At 43.8% G+C, this 21,807-nt stretch overlaps 1 protein-coding gene across 1 annotated transcript in view; it reads left to right on the top strand.

The window, feature by feature from the left end:
• Nucleotides 1-20,336, top strand: part of acox3 (acyl-CoA oxidase 3, pristanoyl) — a 112,396-nt gene extending 92,060 nt beyond the window's left edge. Inside the window, exon 19 of the mRNA XM_080741346.1 lies at nt 19,484-20,336. Within this exon, the coding sequence (XP_080597472.1) occupies nt 19,484-19,603 (120 nt within the window). The 3' untranslated portion in view covers nt 19,604-20,336. The remainder of the gene's footprint in view (nt 1-19,483) is intronic.
• Nucleotides 20,337-21,807: the final 1,471 nt, after the last annotated feature.

The following is a 21,807-nucleotide window of genomic DNA, read 5'->3' as shown; positions in this document are numbered from 1 at the left end:
TTCCCTCCATGCGCTGGTTTTACACAGCTGTCCCGATAGAAGACATCATCTACATCTGGGGAGGGATGTTGTACTGTAAGATAACGGAGATTGGCAGTGGCTGGATTACCGTCAAAGGGGACTTCACAGACAACGTTCTTTATGCATTTGATGTCGACACCTACCGATGGTTCAAGCCTGTGGTTTCTGGGACCGCTCCGGAGGGGAGGAGCCGCCACTCAGCCTGCGTCTTGGGGAAGATCATGTTTATCTATGCAGGACATCTGCCGGCTGGATGTACTAATGACGTCTACAAGTTGGACACCGCCACAATGGTCTGGTCTTTAATTAACGCAAGAGGCACTCTACCTGCCGGTTCATCCCAACACTCTGCCACCATCATTGGGACAAGAATGTTTGTATTTGGGGGCTATGGGGACAATGACAAGGCCAATAACAACATCAACGTGTTTGACACAGAGACCAGCTGCTGGCTGAGCACAACTTCTGCACAGCTCGTTCCAGAAAAGCGTGTCTGTCATGCCGCCTTTGGCTACAACGGTGAGCTGTACATAATTGGTGGCTTCAACTTTGCTCTGAGGCGGCGCTTCACTGATCTGTGGAAATTCAATCCAGAAAGCCTCTCCTGGAGGAAGGTCGAGGCCAAGGGGAAGGTCTGGGGTTGTCATAGGTTTCAGAGGTACTGCTGCGTGGAAGATCGTATCGTCGCCTTTGGATACGCAGACAAAACGCAACAACAACCCATCTTACAGATCTTAGACTTCAGTCCTAGCCTGAAGACGTTATGCAAACTAGCAGTCGTTTGGTACGGTCTGGAGCAGTCTGGACTCCCACACAACGTCAGGTGGGAGCTGGCAGCCATGAAGACAGAAACAGAAGAAAGTACGAGAGAAATCACACCCAGTGTGAGTAAGCGGTGCCTACTCTATTTGATGCTGGTATTCAGGCATTACTACTTCATTTGATGTGTAGTATTCAGGCGGTACTACTTCATTTGATGTGTAGTATTCAGGGCGGCACATCAAATAGAATAGTAGAGTAGTATCAAGACGTCCTATTCCCTTTGCGACAGTAGTAACGAGAACAGGTCTCCGGCAGCTCAGGTAGGGTTTTTTGGCCTCCTGGTGGCGCTATAATAGGCCAATGGGAAAAGGGTGCCACGTGTTCTTGGGCCTTTCACGGCAATCGGACGCTGCATGCGTGATTAAAAAAATAAATAAATACCTATTTCGTCCCACAAGGGAAATTCAGTATTTTCAGCCCAACCCAGCTGATTCACTGCCCACAAGGAGTCTTGCTCAGGGAAAATGTGTTTTGCAAAAATTGACCCGCTGGTGGCACTATAACAGCCAATGTGAGAAGGGTGGCATCTGTTCCTTGACCTAGCGTGCGTGCAAAATGTCACGCAGGCTGTGTTCATGATTTGAGATGTTTTTGGCCACTTTATCGCTGCTTGCAGCTATATTTATTATTATTATTATTAATTTTTTTTTGTGCACTTCATAGGCAAAAGGTCCTTAGATTGTGTGTAGAATGTTTCATGCAAATTCCTCAAAAGTCCCATGATAAAAAAAGGTTTAAGCGTTTAAGCGCTCAAAATGGCAGAAAATCTAAGGGCGGAGCCTACTTGACAAAGACACAGATGTGTTCCCCTTGAGTCGAGGCATGCGTGTAAGCAAGTTGCATGTCTTCATGCAAAACGATGCATGACTTATGCCTGTTTAAAGTTTGAATTTTCAAACGCTTCGTATAGCACCCCCCTTTGGCCAATTGGAATAAGAGTAGTTTCAGTGATATTTGGTCTAACCCTCTACATCTTTGCCAAATGTCATGAACATGTGACTTTGCATGTATGTTTTAGAGGTAGAAGAATAATTTGCATAAAACTGCAATATTCATTGAATTATTAAAAAATTTAAAAAAATCAGATCAATCTTTAGATATTGGTCCAAAGTTCATGTAAAAAAAGTTCTGTGCACGTGACATGAAAATCACAGGCGGAAATCGATTTTACTGTCTTTCATATAATTCAAAATGGTGGGAGATCTAAAGGTCAGAGGTCACAAGTCAGAGTGTTAATGTTGTTCGGCATGAGGAGACGCATAAGTGTGTCCAGGTTTCATGGCTGTACGTCAAACAGAGCATGAGCTATACCTGTTCATAGTTTGCACTTTCAAAGGCTTCCTAGAGCGCCACCATTGGCCAATTTTTGCGAGCTTCGTGTTTTCGCCGTTTGGCATAGTCCTCTACCATATTGCAGAGTTTTGTAAAAAAGCGACTGCTCGGTCAAGCCAGGACAGAAAAAGTGTCTGAAGAATAATAGAAACACCAATCTCAATAATGGCTTACAAGCCCCTTACAGGGCTTGGCCACTAATAAAATATGTACAACTGAAAGTCGAAAATCGAGATTACTCGAGTGCAGGGATATATACACAATGATTACGTAGTAGTCTTTAAGGTGGTTGTGTTCCATTTGATATCCTCTCCTATCACAGCAGCTCACCAATCTTGCTGCTGCCCTCTCTCTCTCTCTCTCTCTCTCTCTCTCTCTCTCTCTCTCTCTCTCTCTCTCTCTCTCTCTCTCTCTCTCTCTCTCTCTCACCCCTCTTTTATTGGGGTGTGTCTCCTTATTACTGGAAGAACACTGCAGGACTTTGGCTCTCCAATGCCTTTCCCTTCCAGGAAAACAACACGTGCTCGCACACACACACACACACACACACACACACACACACACACACGCCTGTACAAACACACATGCATGCAGACATGGCTGCGTGTACGTGCATGCACATGCATTCATTACCTGAGCACTAGTGGCGATATATACTGTAAAGGATGCACTTTATACATGTCTCTTTTGCGTGGAAACCGCAAAATATGCCTAAAAATGTTAGTTTTCAGGATTCTAATTCAAAAATAGCAAAAGTAGTACTCGTCAGGGTGGGGGGGCCCCCAGTTAAAATATGATTATTTTGGAGGTTGCGGCCTGAAAAGGTTGAGAAACACTGTCCTACAGTAATGTCATTAGTCTAACCACAGACATTTCTTGACACATGTTTATAGTGGCATAACAGAGATGTCATCATCCTCTCATAACGCCCACTGACTGGTCAGTGACCTGGTCCTTTCACACATCACGCTGTCTGGGCTGAATTAGACTGAATTCTAGGAAGCTGGCATTGTCCAGTCTGTTCATTAAACTAACTTAACTATAGGGAGCTGGCAGTGTCCAGTCTGTTTTGTTCTATGTCACATTCACACATACAGCTCTACTGGTCAACCATATGAACACTAGCGTCCCTATCGTGGGCATGTCGTCAATAGACCAGCATATTGCTGATTAGAGGTGGAAAATACTCAAGTTAAGCCCTTTGCACACAGGACAGTTGTGTTTTTTTTTTTTTTTTTTTTTCGTTTGCTGAATGAATAAAACACATTTGATTTGGTGTGCAATGCTGTGCGGAATCGGCGCTGCGGATCGCAAAAGGAGTCATAAAAGGAGTGATGAGTTTTTTACCGCATGCGACAAGACGCACGAATCGAACTGGGTTCGATCGAGAAAAAAACGCACGGCCGCAGCCACTCGTCGCACGGCTAATTCGGATCCGGTTTGCATGAGGTCGTAGAGAATCATTGTTTTCTTTTAAAAAAATGAAATTGTCCGTTTTATCCGTGCGGATAAACGCGCCTGTGTGCAAAGGGCTTTAAAGTAGTCACGTAAGCCCATCTAATGCCCAGATGTAGAGGGGTTCATCTAGTTCAGAGTTATGAATGGGACCCATATAGAATCTTACGTTGAAATAAATGTAATTAAAAGTGGTTTTCTGAGTAGTATGTTTCTCTTCCTGGTTAATCACATGACATGATTGACATCATATGGGACAGCTAAGGTAACGGGTAACGTGTGACATATGTAATCAATGTTAAAAAGGGGGAGGGTTAGTACTTTTACTATTACTTTTTACTCAAAAAGTAGTTTTAAAAAGGCTTACTTTGAGTAATTTGTTGGACTTGTACTTTTACTTGTACTTTGTCTTTTATTACATTTTCACTAAAGTAGTGGACTTCTACTTTGAGTAGGATTTTTCAGCACTCTTTCCACCTCTATTGCCGATCTAAGAGCTCACAAGTCGTTGCAATGAGGTGTTATGAGCCTGGAGATCACTTATCTGTGCCTAGTTCCAATGAGGCGTTATGACCCTGGAGATCACTTATCTTTGCCTAGTTCCAATGAGGTGTTATGAGCCTGGAGATCACTTATCTTTGCCTAGTTTCAGCTTCAATGAGGTGTTATGAGCCTGGAGATCACTTATCTTTGCCTAGTTTCAATGAGGCGTTATGAGCCTGGAGATCACTTATTTGTGCCTAGTTCCAATGAGGTGTTATGAGCCTGGAGATCACTTATCTTTGCCTAGTTTCAGCTTCAATGAGGTGTTATGAGCCTGGAGATCACTTATCTTTGCCTAGTTTCAGCTTCAATGAGGTGTTATGAGCCTGGAGATCACTTATCTTTGCCTAGTTTCAGCTTCAATGAGGTGTTATGAGCCTGGAGATCACTTATCTTTGCCTAGTTCCAATGAGGCGTTATGAGCCTGGAGATCACTTATTTGTGCCTAGTTCCAATGAGGCGTTATGACCCTGGAGATCACTTATCTTTGCCTAGTTCCAATGAGGCGTTATGAGCCTGGAGATCACTTATTTGTGCCTAGTTCCAATGAGGCGTTATGACCCTGGAGATCACTTATTTGTGCCTAGTTCCAATGAGGTGTTATGAGCCTGGAGATCACTTATTTGTGCCTAGTTCAATGAGGCGTTATGACCCTGGAGATCACTTATTTGTGCCTAGTTCCAATGAGGCGTTATGAGCCTGGAGATCACTTATTTGTGCCTAGTTCCAATGAGGCGTTATGACCCTGGAGATCACTTATTTGTGCCTAGTTCCAATGAGGTGTTATGAGCCTGGAGATCACTTATTTGTGCCTAGTTCCAATGAGGCGTTATGACCCTGGAGATCACTTATTTGTGCCTAGTTCCAATGAGGCGTTATGACCCTGGAGATCACTTATTTGTGCCTAGTTCCAATGAGGCGTTATGACCCTGGAGATCACTTATTTGTGCCTAGTTCCAATGAGGTGTTATGACCCTGGAGATCACTTATTTGTGCCTAGTTCCAATGAGGCGTTATGACCCTGGAGATCACTTATTTGTGCCTAGTTCCAATGAGGTGTTATGACCCTGGAGATCACTTATTTGTGCCTAGTTCCAATGAGGCGTTATGACCCTGGAGATCACTTATTTGTGCCTAGTTCCAATGAGGCGTTATGACCCTGGAGATCACTTATTTGTGCCTAGTTCCAATGAGGTGTTATGACCCTGGAGATCACTTATCTTTGCCTAGTTCCAATGAGGCGTTATGAGCCTGGAGATCACTTATTTGTGCCTAGTTCCAATGAGGCGTTATGACCCTGGAGATCACTTATTTGTGCCTAGTTCCAATGAGGCGTTATGACCCTGGAGATCACTTATTTGTGCCTAGTTCCAATGAGGCGTTATGACCCTGGAGATCACTTATTTGTGCCTAGTTCCAATGAGGCGTTATGACCCTGGAGATCACTTATTTGTGCCTAGTTCCAATGAGGCGTTATGACCCTGGAGATCACTTATTTGTGCCTAGTTCCAATGAGGTGTTATGACCCTGGAGATCACTTATTTGTGCCTAGTTCCAATGAGGCGTTATGACCCTGGAGATCACTTATTTGTGCCTAGTTCCAATGAGGCGTTATGACCCTGGAGATCACTTATTTGTGCCTAGTTCCAATGAGGCGTTATGACCCTGGAGATCACTTATTTGTGCCTAGTTCCAATGAGGTGTTATGACCCTGGAGATCACTTATTTGTGCCTAGTTCCAATGAGGCGTTATGACCCTGGAGATCACTTATTTGTGCCTAGTTCCAATGAGGCGTTATGACCCTGGAGATCACTTATTTGTGCCTAGTTCCAATGAGGCGTTATGACCCTGGAGATCACTTATTTGTGCCTAGTTCCAATGAGGCGTTATGACCCTGGAGATCACTTATTTGTGCCTAGTTCCAATGAGGTGTTATGACCCTGGAGATCACTTATTTGTGCCTAGTTCCAATGAGGCGTTATGACCCTGGAGATCACTTATTTGTGCCTAGTTCCAATGAGGCGTTATGACCCTGGAGATCACTTATTTGTGCCTAGTTCCAATGAGGTGTTATGACCCTGGAGATCACTTATTTGTGCCTAGTTCCAATGAGGTGTTATGACCCTGGAGATCACTTATTTGTGCCTAGTTCCAATGAGGTGTTATGACCCTGGAGATCACTTATTTGTGCCTAGTTCCAATGAGGCGTTATGACCCTGGAGATCACTTATTTGTGCCTAGTTCCAATGAGGCGTTATGACCCTGGAGATCACTTATTTGTGCCTAGTTCCAATGAGGTGTTATGACCCTGGAGATCACTTATTTGTGCCTAGTTCCAATGAGGCGTTATGACCCTGGAGATCACTTATTTGTGCCTAGTTCCAATGAGGTGTTATGACCCTGGAGATCACTTATTTGTGCCTAGTTCCAATGAGGCGTTATGACCCTGGAGATCACTTATTTGTGCCTAGTTCCAATGAGGCGTTATGACCCTGGAGATCACTTATTTGTGCCTAGTTCCAATGAGGCGTTATGACCCTGGAGATCACTAATTTGTGCCTAGTTCCAATGAGGTGTTATGACCCTGGAGATCACTTATTTGTGCCTAGTTCCAATGAGGTGTTATGACCCTGGAGATCACTTATTTGTGCCTAGTTCCAATGAGGCGTTATGACCCTGGAGATCACTTATTTGTGCCTAGTTCCAATGAGGTGTTATGACCCTGGAGATCACTTATTTGTGCCTAGTTCCAATGAGGTGTTATGACCCTGGAGATCACTTATTTGTGCCTAGTTCCAATGAGGTGTTATGACCCTGGAGATCACTTATTTGTGCCTAGTTCCAATGAGGCGTTATGACCCTGGAGATCACTTATTTGTGCCTAGTTCCAATGAGGCGTTATGACCCTGGAGATCACTTATTTGTGCCTAGTTCCAATGAGGCGTTATGACCCTGGAGATCACTTATTTGTGCCTAGTTCCAATGAGGCGTTATGACCCTGGAGATCACTTATTTGTGCCTAGTTCCAATGAGGTGTTATGACCCTGGAGATCACTTATTTGTGCCTAGTTCCAATGAGGCGTTATGACCCTGGAGATCACTTATTTGTGCCTAGTTCCAATGAGGCGTTATGACCCTGGAGATCACTTATTTGTGCCTAGTTCCAATGAGGCGTTATGACCCTGGAGATCACTTATTTGTGCCTAGTTCCAATGAGGCGTTATGACCCTGGAGATCACTTATTTGTGCCTAGTTCCAATGAGGTGTTATGACCCTGGAGATCACTTATTTGTGCCTAGTTCCAATGAGGTGTTATGACCCTGGAGATCACTTATTTGTGCCTAGTTCCAATGAGGTGTTATGACCCTGGAGATCACTTATTTGTGCCTAGTTCCAATGAGGCGTTATGACCCTGGAGATCACTTATTTGTGCCTAGTTCCAATGAGGCGTTATGACCCTGGAGATCACTTATTTGTGCCTAGTTCCAATGAGGTGTTATGACCCTGGAGATCACTTATTTGTGCCTAGTTCCAATGAGGCGTTATGACCCTGGAGATCACTTATTTGTGCCTAGTTCCAATGAGGTGTTATGACCCTGGAGATCACTTATTTGTGCCTAGTTCCAATGAGGTGTTATGACCCTGGAGATCACTTATTTGTGCCTAGTTCCAATGAGGTGTTATGACCCTGGAGATCACTTATTTGTGCCTAGTTCCAATGAGGTGTTATGACCCTGGAGATCACTTATTTGTGCCTAGTTCCAATGAGGTGTTATGACCCTGGAGATCACTTATTTGTGCCTATAGTTTCAGCTTCACGCAGCTGAATTGTCTTTCGTAGGTCGGCCCACTCCAAGGCAACTCCTCTCAACTACTTGCAACCATTATTATTATCCCCAGATGGCACCGGTCTGCAACTGGTCAGTCCTGACCAGGCACACGCACACATAGACATCAGAGGGGCTTGAGCCCCTCCCCTTTTATCCGCCTTTAAAAAGTACCCTCTCCAGACCATGAATGCAGTTATCACTATGGTGAAAGAAACGCAAATGCCCCCTGTCCATGCCATACCTGAAGGCAGCATTCAATAGAATCACCTTGTCCAAACTCTCCTGAACATGAATGCAGCATCTTATGTTGAAAGAATTGCCCTCTCTGTGTAGAAATCCATGCCGTTGCTCCACATCTCCAGTATTGCCTTGATTATGCTTAGTTCAGTGCGATATCAAGCACCGAAAACAGCAGACCTCCAAGCTTGGAGGTCTGCTGTTTTCGATATTTTTTTTTTCACCCTTTTTTAGAAATGTCAGCTCCTGCCTCTCTAACATCCTCTGTGTGTTCCTGGTCCTGACCAATGCAACAGTCTCTAAAACGTTTTTTGTTGCATTGTGTTGCATTGGTGTGAAATCTGTGGACTGGCCTTAGAGCAGGAGAGAGAAGAAAGACGCTCGGAGGAGGAACTGTTATGGGTTAAGTGTCTTGCTCAAGGACTCTTTGACAACGTAGCCGGGAGCCAAACCAGTGACCTTCTGGCCTCTCTAGAGGCCCCAGGACCCCCTCACCTACAGTATGGCCTCCCAAAGCCAGGGGACCAAGTACAGAGCCCTGGGAGCCCCAGTCAATGAAGGAAATAAGATTTAAGTGATTTAACGTCCATGTCACAGCTGTGTGAGTGAGGCATGGGTGATGTAACAGCCACCAGACTTTGTCTTCTTTGGGAAATGATTTTGACCTGGTGTTGTTTTAAGAGCAGGCTCTCTCTCCTCTCCCTACCTCCCTCCCTGTCACTCCGTTTCTCTCTCACACACTCTTTCCCTCTCTCTTTCTCTCTCTCTCTCTCCATGCCCCTTTCCCCATCTCTCTCTCTCTCTCTCTGTCTGTCTTCCTTGAACAATCATGACGGTACAGTGAACTGTACCGTCATGAAACTGTACCTTTTCCTATGCAAACTTCTAATAAAGTCTTCAATCAATCAATCTCTGTCCCTATCTCTCTCCCTCTCTCTCGCTCTCTCTCTCTCTCTCTCTCTTTCTCCCTCACCCCTCTACTAATTCTAATAATAACGCATTTTATTTATAACGCACTTTACATTCTTGCAAATCTTAAAGGTTAAAAGCATGACATAAAAACAACAATAGGCAATTATTTATCCATTACAGGGGACCCAACTAAACTAAAAACGGGTCAGATTAAGAACCAAGTAAAACGAGGCACAGGCAAATTGTCCAGGGACAAATTAAAAAAATGACTCTCTCTCAGCCAATCCTGTGTTAGAGCAGCACGTCATAGTGTTGTTGTGTTCCTGTAACACATGGTGAGTCAGTGGTCCAGACAGATGGAGCCTTCTTGGCTTACTGGTCGTCTCTTCCAGTCCTTGCACCTCCAGTCCAAGTCGGGACGTCCCGAACGCCACCATGACTCCATGTGGCTGGTGGCTGTCTGCTGTCACCACCACCATGGGACACACACTCATAGCCACACGGACCTGACACACACACTGCCTGTTGTCTGTCTGCATGTTGTCCCCAAAAAGACATGGTCTGCTGCTAGACAGCAGGTGTTGTAGAGAGAGAGAGGAGAGAGAGAGAGAGAGAGAGAGAGAGAAGAGAGATAGACGAGAGAGAGGGCGAGATGAGAGAGAGAGGAGAGAGAGAGAGAGAGAGAGAGAGGGAGAGAGAGGTGATGGAGAAGAGAGAGAGAGAGGAGAGAGTGAGAGAGAGAGAGAGAGAGATGAGAGAAGAGAGAGAGAGAGAGAAGAGAGAGAGAGAGAGACTGCTCCTTCTCTGGAAAGAATACTCAAATGTGTTAGTCTACTTAAGTAAAAGTATCAATACTGCAATGTAGAAGTACTCTGTCACAAGTAGGAATCCGGAATTCAAAATGTACTTGAGTAAAAGTAAACATGCTCTGTGAGCATGTAGATCACAATAAAACCGTGTTATACAAAATTCCTCAACTCTTAGTGCTCGTCAGGGTGCCGGGGTCCCCAGTTCAAATATGATTATTTTGGGGGTCACGGCCTGAAAAGGTTGAGAACCACTGGCCTGTCTTTGGGCATTGTGCATAGGAGTAAGCGACTCATTATTGAGATGAATTATTGTTATATAGTCCTGGAAATCGGGTTAAAGATTCTGGAAAGGTTTTGGAAATGAATTGGTAAAGATGTGTGGGAACCCTGAGTTAGTGACGAGTTGTCTTTGAGCAAGACTCTGAACCCCTAGTTGCTCCCGGTGAGCAGGTTGGTGCCTTGCATGGTTTCCTCTGCCATCGGTGTATGAATGTGTGAATGGGCGAATGTAATGCACAATCATTGTAAAGCGCCTTGAATAGAGGAGCTACGTTATATAAATATTTATTGTGATTTATTGTGAGGACCATTTTCCTGGCCCTCACGAGAGAAGTGGTTGTTTTATGGTTAAAAAGGGACTTTAAGAATTAAGCGATTGTAGGAAAAGGTTAGGGTTAAGATTGGACCTTAGGTTTATGGGTCCGTTGGGGCTGGAGTTAGGCCCATTTGTACTCAGTTGTGCGCCAGTGTCGCATACCACAAAATAGACGATCTGCAAGCTCATGCAGTGTGCGTGTGTGTGTGTGTGTTTAAGTGAGTGTGTGCATGTGTGTGTGACTTCATTCTTGTTCTCCTGAGTGTGTTTGGTCCTCTCTGGATTTAATTACTTTGACATTTAAACACAAGCCAGATGCACCAAGAATGTGTACAACATCCACCCACACCCAAGGTAGGTGTGTGTGTGTGTGTGTGTGTGTGTGTGTGTGTGTGTGTGTGTGTGTGTGTGTGTGTGTGTGTGTGTGTGTGTGTGTGTGTGTGTGTGTGTGTGTGTGTGTGTGTGTGTGTGTGTGTGTGTGTGTGTGTGTGTGTGTGTGTGTGTGTGTGTGTGTGTGTGTGTGTGTGTGTGTGTGTGTGTGTGTGTGTGTGTGTGTGCGCGCTCTGTGCGTCCATGTGTGTGCATGTGTGTGTGTGTGTGTGTGTGTGTGCGCGCGCTCTGTGCGTCCATGTGTGTGCATGTGTGTGTGTGTGTGTGTGCATGCAAACTTTGCTCAAAAAGATCCTTCTTTAAGATAGCACAAATTGACTCTAAATTAGAACGTCCAAATAGAGCTAATGACGGGAAAATGCTTTAATTAATGGAGCACTTACTTCACCTATTTCTATCCTTATCTTCATATAAATGGTGCTCACTCATGCTCGTTATCAGATACAGGCTACAACCACCACTCCACTGTATTTAGAAGCAAGTTTAAATGTCATATTATGGACAAATACAATCTTTCCACCCAGTGGCTGAGAATGATCATAAATAGTAATTTTTTTGGGGGGGGATATTCCACTTTCAACAGGGAAACACATTATGGGCTTTTTCAATAACTTTTTTTCATTTATTTTTAATAATTATTTGGGAAAAATTAAATACAAAAAATAATTATTAACAATAAATGAAAAAAAAAGTTATCGAACAAACACAGCCTGCTCACGTATTAGGAGGGTAATATGAGTCACCAGAAAAAAGAATGGGTGTTTTTAATGAATCTATCATGATTAAAATTAAGTTTGAAGTTACAATGGGTGTGTATGGGGAGAGGCCCTGGGCCTGGAGGGCCTGGTAACATTTACATCAAATATCTAAATATTGAATCAAGCAAATTAAAAACTGTTCAGGGTGTTCATAAAAGCCTGATTAGATGATAAAATTACCAACATTTTTTTGAAAGTGAAATATCCTTTAGGTACCAGTATCCTGCCCACTGATATGTAACCATTAGCTTGGCTTCTCTCAGTGTGAATGCAGCATTATGGACGCTAGGGTTCAAGTGGTTAATATAAAAAAGGAGGGGAAAAAAGGTTTCTATCGCACAAAGATTTGGAGGACCCCCTGTAGTAACTCGGAGGGGTGCAACAGTTCATCCATTGTAATTACATTATGTATATATAAATACAACTCAGAGTCAGTAGGACCTGACATAGAACAGACTGGACACTGGCAGCTCCCTAGAGCTCAGTCAGTGTAAGGTTTAACCCATTTAGAACGGTACACATTACAGTGTATTATTATTCTATGCTTTAACTATTGAAAAATAGCAGATATACAAGCTCACAGCGCGGCACGAGTGCCGCGCTGCGAGCTTGTAGTTCTGCTTGTAGTTCTGCTATCGTGAAAATTTGAATTTTGACCCGATTCTATAAGTGTCTTTTGAATCCTTCAAAGGTTTTTGGAAAAAAATATGTTTCTATGTCAGCAATCTGGCCAACCATCGTCAAAGAAAATGTCCTTTTCACTTAACTGGAGCTCAGTTAGTCTGTTCTTGAGAGACTACTGTGTCAGTGGTTCTCAAACTTTTTCATGTGAAGGACCCCCAAAATGATATGAATTTGTCCACGGACCCCCATCTCAAAATATCTAGTTCCAGGGACCCCCCCCAGAAGCAAAATTTGAGTTACAAACATTCGCTTTAAAAATACATACATTCAAAGATTTGCACACATTTTCACGACTTTTTCAAAAATAGCAGATCTACAAGCTCGCAGCGCGGCACCTCGGTGCCGCGCTGTGAGCTTGTATATCTGCTATTTTTCTATAGCTAAAGCATTGAATAATTCTAGGCCTAAATGGGTTAATTCAGCCCCAACAGCGTGATGTGTGAAAGGACCTCTGACGTTATGATGAATGATGATGTCATGTATGTTATGCCACTCAAACAAGTGTCAAGAAATGTCTGTGGTTTTATTATAATGTCTAACAGAACTTCATTTTTTTTGCCACGAACACAACAACATGAGTGGACTATAATATCACCAAAGAACACTTAAAGATCTAAATGACCATAACAGTCAACTGTAACTATGAGAGTGACCAAACAAACCCGTATGGGTTCCATTTGTACACTCTCAGAGTTAAGGAGCTCCTTGCAAATAAAACATTTTTAGAACCACTAGTGCTAGAGCTGGACTCCTAATGTGCCATACATAGTGTAACAGTAAGGCCCTTTGCACACAGGCGCGTTTATCCGCACGGATAAAACGGACAATTTAATTTTTTTAAAGAAAACAATGATTCTCTACGACCTCATGCACACCGGATCCGAATTAGCCGTGCGACGAGTGGCTGCGGCCGTGCGTTTTTTTTTCTCGATCGAACCCAGTTCGATTCGTGCGTCTTGTTGCATGTGGTAAAAAACTCATCACTACTTTTATGACTCCTTTTGGGATCCGCAGCGCCGATTCCGCACAGCATTGCACACCAAATCCAATGTGTTTTATTCATGCAGCAAAGGGCAAAGGGCTTAACTCAGTGTCAGACATACAGTATTCTGAAAAAAACCTGGAGACTTGACATTCATAAATTGGGTCTTGTCCACAGACAAGACTAATATGGGGTTACATTTAGACTTAGGGCTGTATTTTTTATTGTCTTAAGTACCCGCTCTTATGCCTTAACTTCAAGGCCTGTCCATACTGTCTCCGACCACCAAACTTTTTGTCGGAGAGTTCTGACGTGCAGCTTTCCGTACTCTAATCCGGGGTAATGCTTTTCAGAAGATGCGAGTGACGTCATTTTAGTTGAACCGGACCTTTACGACAAAATGTTTGGAGGTTGTTCGGTGGTTCTTCATCCAAGGAGCAGGAAGGTCAGGTTCCAGAGCATTTCAGACAGTAGTTTCTTGGAGACATCTTGTTTGGAAATGAAGTGTTCAGTTAGAAAGACATGGCCGTCCTCACAGCTTAAAAACCGCAAGTGTTGACCACACACACACACACACACACACACACACACACACACACACACACACACACACACACACACACACACACACACACACACACACACACACACACACACACACACACACAGCACACACACACACACACACACACACACTGAGTCACTCATAAACACTCAGTTTGCTGTTTGCTGTTGGCTTTCACTGCCTGCGAGCGCGCGCATGCACACACACACACGCATACACACACACGCACACGCACGCACGCACACACAGCCTGGCTTTCGATGACCGCCCAAGAATTCTCTGGATCGCACTGTTTAGATAACCCTGAGACAAACTCTGCCACTTTCACTTTCAGAAAACATCTGGGTAATTTTGTGTTAATTTTGCATGAATCTGTCTTACGATGAAGTAGGACATTAATTTATGGAGGAGAAGAAAATACAAAAAATTGAAATTATGGAGATTTGGAAGTGGTTTCCCGTCATTGGCAATAATTCACAACAATTCATCCAGACGCCGTACTGTATCTACAAAATCATAAAATAAATACAGAAAGAAAATGTTGCACAAACAGAGTGACAAGTGACAAAGCTGTTTTCGGGGACGCAATAACCAGACGGTTATTGCTTCTTCCTCAGTGCCAAACACACTTCAACCACCACACCTGGCTCCAATTAAGGCCTTAATTCATGATTACCGTAAATCCCGTGGAGGAGGTACACCCATATAACATGTCAGATTAGCATCAGTCATACTGTACACGCATTATTGAGTTAAAAACCCCTCCATCCCCACCTCATTTATCTTCCTCAGCTTCTGCTTCCTATACTGTGTGCTTCCATGATCTATACATTATGGTAATGTCTTCATATTGTACAGTCATTTTAAATGACAGTGAAGCACTATAACACGTACAGTTTATCAAGATAAATCGCTGTAGGGGGAACAGTGGCGAGGTCGGTAGCACTGTCGCCGCATAGCTAGAAGGTCCTGGGTTCAATTCCCACTGGGGCGTGTTCTCTCCTCCGCGTCATCAGCGCCCTAGGTGGGGTTGGCGAAAGGGCCTTTCTGTGTGGAGTTTGCATGTTCTCCCCGTGTCTCCCAGGGTAGATACCCTCACAAAAACATGCAGTAATCCTGGTCTCTATACTGCCTCCCCCTGGCCAGCCGGGGCGCCTGATGGAGGGGAAAGGAACTGGTTGGAATAACACGTTGCTTCCACATGCTACGTCCAACCAGGGAAGCTCCCCCCTGTCAGGTGATAAGAAGCGGCCTGCTCACTCCTCATGCACTGAAGGAAGCATGAGCTTAGTCCAGGGCTCTCCCCAGGTTGGCAGAGGGAGAGCAGCGCCCAGGATTACAGCTTTAGGCAGTTGGCACCGGGTGAAAAATGGGTTACAAAATCGTGGGATAAAAATAAATAAATCGCTGTATAAATGTCAATCCATTATTATTATCATTTTACCCCATATAGTTGTTGTCGGGCAGAAACCTCTTATCTCCATATTTAAACTGACACAAAAGCATCAAAAACAGCAATGATGTGTTTTGTGTGAGCTTGTAGGTCTGCTGTTTTTTGATCATTTTGAATTTGTATCCTGAAAAGTAACAGTTTTGGACATATGAGGTTTCCACCCGACAGCAGAACAATATCATTTGACCTGCCGTCTGGGCTAATAGCCAACATGTTATCTGGGTGTACCTACGCTAGGAGATTTACGGTAATCATTAAGGTATAATTGGAGCCAGGCTGTGTGTGTGTGTGTGTGTGTGTACTCACTCTGTCTTGTTGTTTTGGCACCGACGGAGCGATAATCTCCCCCGAAAAACATTTACGTCAATGTTTTGGTTCTGGACACCGCGGACCTTTCCTTGGTATTTATTAGCTTGCACTGTGCACCTTTTCTTGTTAGTTATTAGCTTGCACTGTGTGCACCTGCGATGGTTATTTATTAGCGTCGCTGCGGAGAGTGCAAGACCGTTGTTATGAGGCTTTTGTTTTGTTTTGAGGCTGAGGCCTTTGTTATGTGTATGTCATTAACGATTTGACCACCAGAGGGTGCTGTAGCTCAAATAGGTTCTAGGCTGACTTGTATTTTGACTGATAAAAGGCAAGTAAATTGCTGTGAATGTTTAAAAAAGAACACATCTATGCCTCTACAGTATATGGGGAGTTGTATCGTGATCCAGTGAATCCAGTGCATATATTTCGATTTACATTTCTAGAGTTATAGGACCAAGAAGTAAAGCTGTCTGTTATAGCGCCACCATGAGGCTGATTTTAAAAGTTTGGGGATTTAGGGTTAGAGTGTCTTCCTTGGCCTACTGGCAGTGTACAAGAAACCTTTCCATCCGGTTTCCTATTTTAGACAAACAGACACGCCAACACATGGTTGATTGAATGATTGAATGCTTCATTAGCAGTTTGCAAAAGAAAGCACAGGAAAGTGCAGTTCAATACAAGGTCTGCTAAGAGGATTATAAACCCAAGAAATCCTATGGCTTCCATTGGGGTCCTTTATACTCAATTCACAGACAATAAAAACCGACAGACATGGCTTATAAAGCAAAACAAGAACGGTTGGTACAACAACCTAGTTGGACGCGGTCAAATCCAGCAACCTCGGAACACCTTCCTGAAATTAAACCCTAAACCTAACGTTATTCCTAAACTTAACTTCAATAAAATTATGTCTAAACCTAACCTTATTCTTAAACTTAACCTCAGTAAAATTATGTCTAAACCTAACCTTATTCTTAAACTTAACCTCAGTAAAACTATGCCTAAACCTAACCTTATTTAGGCTTTTTGTGGTCATTTTTGAATAGAAACTTAAAGCTTATTCTTTTTTATAAAATATCTTCGAAAACATTATTTTTATTTTAGCGTCCGTTTTTTCAAGAGAAAGTTGACTATAGCTCCTTTAACCTCAGTAAAACTATGCCTAAACCTAAACATATCCTAAACTTAACCTCAGTAAACAAATACAAGAACCGTTTGGGCCGAGCGTTCCGCGAAAAACGTTGTTGTACCGAAACGTTCCGGTCATCTCTGCCTCCCAGCCTTCCAGCACCGCCAGAGATGATGAAATATGCAAATATATAATGACTTTGTTATTACCCAGTTCTTCTACATCACAACTCTCTTTTACTGTAAACTGTAAACATAGCGAAAACAAGACACCCGCAAAAGAGACATTTAATTGGAGAGACACAGCAACACGAGGAGTCAGCCTTACTCACTGGGCGGGGGGTTTGTGTGGGGGGGGATTCTCTCTTTCTCTCAGAAGCCCCTTCATCTTCCATTAACATGTCCCAGAGTTTCTTGGTGGTGAGGTTGGAGGGTTAGCCACACTCACAAACAGCCGCGTGGACAGTTCTCTCGTATTCGGGGTCACGGTCAACAATTATGATCTGGTTTGGCTTGGTGTTGTTTGTGTTAGTAATCAATAAAAGATGTTGGTGCGTGGGTTTAGTGGAGCGTGACTGTCAAGGTCTGGGCATGGAAGTTCTAGTGATGCAGAAACAACCTGTCTAGGGTCTGGTTTACACTGCGATGTGTAACTGATCGTAGAGAGACGGATACGTGCCTTACTGCATGTACTGTTGTTGTCGTCGTTTTTCAAGAACCAGCTTTATTGTCACATCAATGGTTTACAGGTGTGGGCTAAAGAAGTGGTCGAAAGCATTTTTTGCGTAAGCTCCATCGTTTTGTTGTTCAGAGAGGGAGAGTAGGAAAAGGGTGAGGGGAGATCATGGAGAAAGGTCTAACTGTGAAGAAGCATGTCAAAGAGAACAAAACAGAAAAATCAAGATATCTACATAAATAAATATAATAGCTGTCGGGCAGAAACCTCTTATCTCCATTAATTTAATGTTTTGTGGTTTTCCGTCAAATTAACTACTTGATCATACTAGGGCATTCACGAATAGTGATCTTTAGTATTCGAATTATTTGACCTCAAAGTATTCGAATGGTTGAATATTCGTCAGGACTGGCCAAACTGTCAAATATTAAGTAAGCAAGAGGCGAACATTGTGAAAATAGCAGATCTACATGCTCACAAGCATGTAGATCTGCTATTTTCACAATGTTTATCTGCGGAACCGAGTCACATTAAATGTAATACCTAAATTCCAAGTGCTTGTCAGGGTGGGGGTCCCCTGTTCAAATATGTTTATTTTGGGGGTCACTGCCTAAAAAGGTTTGAGAACCCCTGGTATAGAGCATTAACAAATTCATCCACCAGGGGCATTGATAACTCATTCTTATGACTTCCTATCTAGCCAAGCTTTATAAACTATATATTTTTTCAAAAGTAGCAGATCTGCAAGCTCAAAACGTGGTGCGTTTTTAGCTTGTTGATCTGCCACTATCTTGGGATTTTAAAAGTAACTGTTTTGGACATACCGTAGGACAGGGTTCCCCAAATAGTTTTCCCCAAGGTTCGAATTATGTCTAGGGTACCAAGCAGAGGGCCACAACATTGTAGGGGGCGACCGGTGGCGTTCCCGCTACTCCAGCAAACAGTTCAGATATTGTCACTCTCGGGCAGAAACCTTGTATCTCCAAGTTTCAAATGTGTAAGTTTTTTGGTAAAGCAAAGCCCTGCTTCATTATACAAGATCGTCGCACAAAACTAGTGAAAACAGCAGATCTACAAGCACACAATGCCTCGCGATGCGAGATGTTGTGTGCTTGTAGATCTGCTGTTTTCACTAGTTTAGTACATTTTATAGATGATAAATACAAAACGAACGGTTTTGGACATACAAGGTTTCCACCCAACAATGACGATATACTAGTGTTGTTTTGCTGTTATTTTAGTCGGTTTTTGGGACGATTTTGGTCCGGTTTTGGGCTGGTTTGGGTCCACTCCCTCCATTTCGGCGCCCCCTCGGCGCCCCCTCTAGGATGGCGCTCTAGGCGGCCGCCAATTCATGGGTTGCATTTGTAGTCCTAAACGGCCATGTTGAGGACCAACACAGGTGTTTCAGTTTGTCTGATTGGCACAATCAGACAAATCAGAACACCTGTGTTGGTCCTCAACGTGGCTGGTGTAGGACTACAAATGCAACCCATGAATACCGCCTATAGCTAAAAACGGCCCTGGTAGGTCAGCTACTGTATGTGGACCTACAATACCGATGTGTTGCCACTTTTGCACCTTATTTCTTTAAATCTTCTATCCACCTTTCCGCACGACTTTACTGTAGCATTATCTGCGGGACACTTCCGGTTAACAGCAGACATACAAGCTCACGTCGCGTCGCAGATGCAACCGTTGTGAGCTTGTAGATCACACTCGGCTGCGACGCCGGAAATGCCGCTCGCCTTCTGCGCAATGCATGATGGGATGTTGGAAAGTTGTGGATACGTTTGTACCTCACAAGTATAGTAATACACACATTGTAACGTTGTCCTGTGTGTGTGTGTGTGTGTGTGTGTGTGTGTGTGTGTGTGTGTGTGTGTGTGTGTGTGTGTGTGTGTGTGTGTGTGTGTGTGGTGTGTGTGTGTGTTGTGTGTGTGTGTGTGTGTGTGTGTGTGTGTGTGTGTGTCCTGTGCAGCTCTATAAGAACCTGTGGTCCACGGTGATGCAGGGCAACAAGGTGCTGGAGCGTCCGTCCTGGTGGAAGGACTTCTGCTTCAGCAAGCCTGAGGTCGGATCTCTGCACGCCAAGCTGTAGAACCCTGATACACTGATGTACCCGGATCCCTGTACCCCAAACTGTACAACCAGAACACCCCAATACCCTGATACCTGATACCCGGATCCCTCCACGCCAAACTGTAGAACTTCTTTTCTAAATTCTGTAGCAAAGACTTAAAGGTAGGGTAAGTGATTTCACTTAAGTTTCAGTTTCAGTTTTCATGTAGGTGACAGGCAGGGGCCTTCATCCAATCATGATCAAGTGGGGGGGCGGGACTTGGTGCTCTTAAGGCCCGCCCACACTCGACCATGATTGGAGGAAGGCCCTGCTCTATCCTGATTGGAGGAAAACCTGTCACCCAGCAGTTTTGGCGGGGCAACTGAGGCCACGTTTACTCGACAACGGTCCGTAGAGAGAACTCAAAATGTCACTGCGTTCTCACATTTTAATCCAGTGTTCAGACGGTGACGATGTAGTGAGCATCGGGTGTGATTTTTTTGTTATTGTTATTTGAATTAAACTAAATCACTTTACCCTACCTTTAAAATGTCTCCATGACACGTTTGGACGTCTTTGTCTGAGCCTCTGTGCTTTGGCCTGTTTGTCCATGACAACATCTGGATCCTCATCAACGCACCAACCTCTGGATAGGATCCACACGACACGACAGGCAGCGTTTAAGATGCTAGAAACCAGGCGCACCAAAACATGCTTTTATTATTATTCACGTGGCGTCTGATGTCGTGACTCCACTGTGATTCTTTAATTTAAATGAAAAGGAACCGTCAGCCATGACAGCAGCCCAGGGGCGTCTCCAGGAATAGATTCTAGGAATCGCGTCCCAAGTAGGGATGGGACGATACGCCATATTATCGTTTATCGTGATAAAAAAACACTCACGATAATCGTATCGTGGAGATTTCATTTATCGTTCTCCGTCATGCACTGGGATCAATTCACCTTTTATTTGCCGAGCTGCATATCCGGTACAACTTACACCCTCTATAATTAGTAAAAGGTATTCATAATATACATACTTAACAGTCTTTTTTTCACTCTCAATCAAAAGTCTTTGCCAAAAAATAGCTGATCTACAAGCTCACAACGTTGCGACGCGTTGTGAGCTTGTAGATCGGCTATTTTTTGGCAAATGTTCCGCCCCAGGATAATGGATTTTGATTATCGCGATAATATCGTAACTCGTGATTTATTTTGTCACGATAATCGTGATATGACATTTTCATATCGTCCCATCCTTAGTCCAAAAGTAATTGGCTACGGCGCCCCCTGTGCCTCCCGTATGGATGGAAGAGCGGCGCCTCAAACATGGGCCGCTCTCTCTCCAAACCGTGCGTGCGTTCGCCTGGGTTCCAAGTAGAGTACAGTTAACCACATTCCCATGTCAACTTTGATTCATCACAATCTCTTTTGCATCAGAAACTTTGTGTGTACTTTGCCTTTGTGGCTTTCATACCGTGCACCAGTCCCTTGATAATGACTGACTTGTACTTTGTTCTGGGTCCCCACCCGCTAGTTGAGAAACGCTACGTCTAATGGCTATAGAACAGCTACTGTAGGACAGCTATTCTAAATCACCGCTTCTCCATCTTTTTCATGACAAGGAAATGTATTTAATTAACCCATTTAAGACCTCTAATTATTTGATGCTTTAGCTGTAAAATGCTTTAGCTGAAAAATAGCAGACATACAAGCTCACAGCGCTAGCCTGATTTAAACTGCCGATTCAGATTTACTCAACTCCAGACCAGAGAAACAGTCCACTCTGAGAGTGGGCTGGAACCTAGGCTATCACAGCGCTGTGAGCTTGTAGATCTGCTATTTTTTGAAAAGTCTGAATCTTGAAAATATTTGTGCAAATCTTGGGGGGGGGGGGGGGGGGGGGTCCCTGGAACTAAATATTTTGAGATGGTGGTCCGTGGCCAAATATACATATAATTTTGTGGGGAAAGTTTGAGCACCACTGACATAGAAACATGTTTCAAAAACCTTAGGAGGAAGACATTTATAGAATCCGGTCAATACATTCAAAGACTTGCTCAAATTGTCACGATTTTTCAAAAGATAGCAGATCTACAAGCTTGCAGCTTGACACTCGGTGCCGCACTGTGAGCTTGTATATCTGATCTTTTTTAATGGGAGCCGCGGACCCCCATCGGAATATATTTTGCACCAGGGACCGCCATACAAGACTTCACGACCTGATGTTGTGAGCTTGTTGA

The sequence above is a fragment of the Nannobrachium achirus genome, assembly GCF_963921795.1.
Source record: "Nannobrachium achirus genome assembly, chromosome: 14".
Taxonomy (NCBI): domain Eukaryota; kingdom Metazoa; phylum Chordata; class Actinopteri; order Myctophiformes; family Myctophidae; genus Nannobrachium; species Nannobrachium achirus.
Note: the sequence above shows the minus strand (reverse complement) of the source record. Positions and strands in the feature narration are given on the sequence as shown.